This window comes from Grampus griseus (genome assembly GCF_964374135.1).
Source record: "Grampus griseus genome assembly, chromosome: 3".
In the NCBI taxonomy this organism is placed as follows: domain Eukaryota; kingdom Metazoa; phylum Chordata; class Mammalia; order Artiodactyla; family Delphinidae; genus Grampus; species Grampus griseus.
In genome coordinates, this window is record NC_139019.1 from 155154829 (window position 1) to 155159080 (window position 4252).

General features: G+C 56.0%; 1 protein-coding gene across 1 annotated transcript; it reads left to right on the plus strand.

Moving 5' to 3' along the window:
* Positions 1–1558: 1558 nt before the first annotated feature.
* Positions 1559–3565, plus strand: CBY3 (chibby family member 3; the record flags this gene model as incomplete). The annotated part of the gene is given in 3 exon segments (XM_082650359.1): positions 1559–1608; positions 2880–3441; positions 3443–3565. Coding segments are annotated over 3 exon segments (735 nt in total).
* Between the last annotated feature and the right edge of the window lie 687 nt (positions 3566–4252).

Consider the following 4252-nt stretch of genomic DNA (forward strand, 5'->3'; position numbering starts at 1 on the left):
CCTTGGGGTCAGGAAAGCCAAGTAAACGTGATGGCAATTGATTGGGTGTGGCTGGCGAGTAGGGCTGACTTCATTTCCTTCCACAGCTCAACACAGCACTTGTCCTTCAAACAAGCCCAACTCCTTTGTACCTTTAGCCCCTGTCTTCATGTAGCTAGAGTCTCTCATCATTCAGGTTTTAGTATGAATATCAAGTGCCTTCATCGAGTGCCAGGTCTAAATTGGTTCCTACACCTCATTTTGTCCTAAAGTCACTTTCTGTATTTCTATATTTTCTTCATGGCATGTATCACAACCAGAAATTCTTATTCATTTAGTTATTTCCTTTCATTAAAAAAAATTATTTATTTTATTTTTACTTCTGGCTGCTTTGGGTCTTCGTTGCCGCGTGCGGGCTTTCTCTATTTGCGGTGAGCGGGGCTACTCTTCGTTGTGGTGCGCAGGCTTCTCATTGTGGTGGCTTCTCGTTGCGGAGCACAGGCTCTAGGCACGCGGGCTCACCAGTTGTGGCTCGCGGGCTCTAGAGCACAGGCTCAGTAGTTGTGGCACATGGGCTTAGTTGCTCTGCGGCATGTGGGATCTTCCCAGACCAGGGCTCCAACCCGTGTCCCCTGCATTGGCAGGTGGATTCTTAACCACTGTGCCACCAGGGAAGCCCCATTTCCTTTCATTTTTATTACCTATTCTCATCCTCCCTCTTTTTTTTTTGCGGTACGCGGGCCTCTCACTGCTGTGGCCTCTCCCGTTGCGGAGCACAGGCTCCGGACGCGCAGGCCCAGCGGCCACGGCTCACGGGCCCAGCCGCTCCGTGGCATGTGGGATCTTCCCAGACCGAGGCACAAACCCGTGTCCCCTGCATCGGCAGGCGGACTCTCAACCACTGCGCCACCAGGGAAGCCCTCTTCCTCCCTCTTTTATGCTGTTGACATCCTACAAATCCCTTTACTGGGGGTGCACCCACCCCACAGGTGCCTTAAGTGTTGGCTGACAAACTCACAGTTGCCCCTGACAATGACTGACTGAGGGCTGGGTGAGGGAGAAGGGCACAAAAGATTGGCTCCCTTGCAGTAAGGAGACCTAACTCTGTGGCACAATTTCTACAGTTCCCCGTGAGATCTGGCTAGAGCTCGTCTCCACTTGAGGCCACATTCCTGCTTAGCTTTAGCTCTTTTCCCTGCCCTGTCCTGCTTCCCTTACTCCCTTCTCCCAAAAACACTTCCCCAGTAAATCCCTCAATAATTCTCATCTGAGGCTCTGCTTCTAGGAAACCTGACCCATGACACCCTTGGTTAGCTTCATGAGGGACTATTTTGTTCAATCCCCTAGAACAAATTCCTATCTTAGGCTCTGCTTATGACATTCTCCCCCTTAAGAATGATAGCTTGATGACGGAAGATCTTCCTCACGTTGGAAGAACAGTGTCTGGAACAGAGAAGGCACTCAATAAGTGTGCTGAATGAATACAGGGGAGAGCCCGGGGTCTGTTTTATAGATTAGCTGATCTGGCCTAGAGGCATTGTGAGTCATAGCCGGTAGACAGCAACTGAGTGGTTCAGAGATGGGGCCAGGCCTGGGACAGCAGTTTGGCACCTCCAACACATCCTCCAGGTGAGGTACAACATGTGAGGATTATTGGGGAAGGATCCTCTGGAAAGATGCAACCTCAAGGGTGGGTCGGGTTCTAGCCTTGGGCTTCCAAGAGACATGTCCCTGAGCCAGATCTAGGGGGTAGTACTGCCCAGCTATGTGTGAGGAGTAAGTGTGTGTTGAATTAATGAAGGCATGACAGAGGTAACCCTGCCCCAGGGTTCCTTCTCTTTTCACTCTCCATTGGGAGAAGAGGAATTCAAAAGAAAGCATATAGTCTTCTTTCTCACACAACAGAATCAGAACGTACAGGAATGGGGGGAGAAGGAGTATGGGACATGTCTGTTATCTGGACTTTAGTTTCCTTGAGCATGTAGTCTGCTTTGGATAAAAGTCACATCCAGTCTGTGCAACCCCTTTTGGCTCAAGCCCTAAGCATAGGTCCTAGCCCATGGCACATGCCCCTACTGGACTGACCACACCAGACTATGATCTACACGCACACATCTGGCTTCCCAGCTGGACCAGGAGCATCTTCAGGGCAGGCATAGGCTGTGCTGGCACCCTCTACCCAGACCAAGGCCTGGCACAAAGCAGATGCCAGTCAGTTCAAGGTTGTAAAATAACTGAATGACGAGGGCAGTAATGCTGTTGGGTATGCTAGACATCCACCAGATACTTTTCAGAATGTAGATCCAGCCCTGGCTTCGCAATGCTTCAGCAGCGCCCTCTAACCCACGGAAGGAAGTCTAAACTTTTAAGCCTGCCTGTACAGCACCCTCATATAGTGTCCTGGTCCCCCTTTCCAGCTTCCTCTTCTGCTATTTCCAGCTCAATACCCTACACCAATCCTACCCCAAGCTCTTCCTCACATGTGCAACATTCGAGCCTTGCCTAGCTCTTCACTCTGCCTAGCGGCTCTCCCTTACCCACCCCCAATCTACCTGTCAAATTCCTGTGCATCTTTTAAGTACCTGCTTGTCTCTGCTATCATTCCTTCCTCCCTTAAGGGCCTATTAACCCCTTCCAGCAGCCACCCAGCACTCAGAGAGCAGGGTTCTGGTCCTTCACCTGCCCATCTATCCCCAAAGCCTGACAGAGTAGTCTTTGGGGAAGGGGGTTTCGGGGAGACTTCTGCTAGTACGAGTGTGCAGGGATGGACTCCTCAGTGGCCAGCAGCTGGCTAACCCTGAGCGCCAGCTGCGGGCCTGAGCCCTGCCCACCAGGCCTCGCGGTTTGAGGGGGCAGCACGTCCAAGCAGGCTGCTCACCCAGACTCTTGCTCTCCAGCAGTGCCCCTGGCTCGCCTTTATCATTCTGGACATCGAGGCTTGCGAGGCAAGGGAGCAGCCTGGGTCGCCCGCGTCCTCGAGGCTCTGCTCTGGGTATCCGTGCGCCTGACGAGGCCCACCCGGCCCTTGCCCTGGAGGCCTTCGGGTACTCGGCCTCGGGCCATGCGAGCCGCCTGTGGGAACAGCTGCGGCAGTTCTGGGCCCACCATTTCTCGCGGCGCTTCTCGCCGCGGCGCCCTCCGCTGCGCCGCATCTCCTCCATGTCCACCTTCTACCTGCTGGACCACCAGACGCGCCAGGCAGAGCTAGGCCTCAGCTACGGCACACCGCGCACGCGCCTCAGCGACGAGGCCTTTGTGTTCCGCGGCGGCCGGTGGACCACGGAGGGCCAGCCGGTGCGGTCGCGGCCGCAGCTGCCCTCGCCGACCACCTCGGGCTGGAAGGCGCAGGTGCAGCGGATCAAGAGCCAGGTGCTGCTGGAGGAGAACAACTACCTGAAGCTACAGCAGGAACTGCTCATGGACATGCTGACGGAGACCACAGCACGCATGCACCTGTTGGAAAAAAAAGATAGACCACGAGGCAAGCACTGCCGCTGCGGCGCGCGCCTGGCAGAGGAAAATGCGCAAGCGCGAAGGCGCGTGCAGCGCGCTCCTGACCGAGCCGCTGACTCCAGAGTCGCGGTGACGCAATAAAACCCGTGCAGCGCATGCGCACCTCGCTCCACACCTTAGGCCCGGTCTCGTTCCTGTGGCCCCTAGAGGGCCCGGCCAGGACTGGGCTCCGGGTGCGCGGGGGTCCGCTGCGCGCCTTCAGGGACCATCACTCCGGGCCTGGTGTGGAGGGGAGACGCAGCCAGCAGTCCGTCTCGGGAGGGTGCGATAGGGCGGTGGAGGAAGATGTTTGCAGCCCGTTGGAAACGCGGAGTGGGAGCCAGGCTTGCAACAGTGCAGCGGGGGGCGGGGATGGCCGGCGATGAGAGGTAGTGGTAGCAATGGCTTTCTTGGCCCGAGGGACGGAGGGCAAAGTCCGGGAGGCAGGGAAACCTGGGCTCAGGGATGGAGGGTGCGGTTGGGCGGGCGGGCGGGCGGGCGGGGTTGGTGACCTTACAGTTGGCCTTTCCCTCCCTGAGGCGATCCCGGGAGGGGTTTCAGCCCGAGTCCAGGATAAAAGTGTATTTTACGACCTGGAAACTGTTTCCCGAAAGAATCCCTCGAAACTTTGAGCTCTGCCTCCCCCTTCTGGCTGTGTGGCTTTTGGCGAGTCGCTTTTCGTTGCGGGTTTCCTTTTCCTCTCTCTAGAATTATGGGTCGGGGATACAAACAAGCACTGTCCAGAGCTAATCCAGCGCACAGATAGGATTTGCTCGACCCA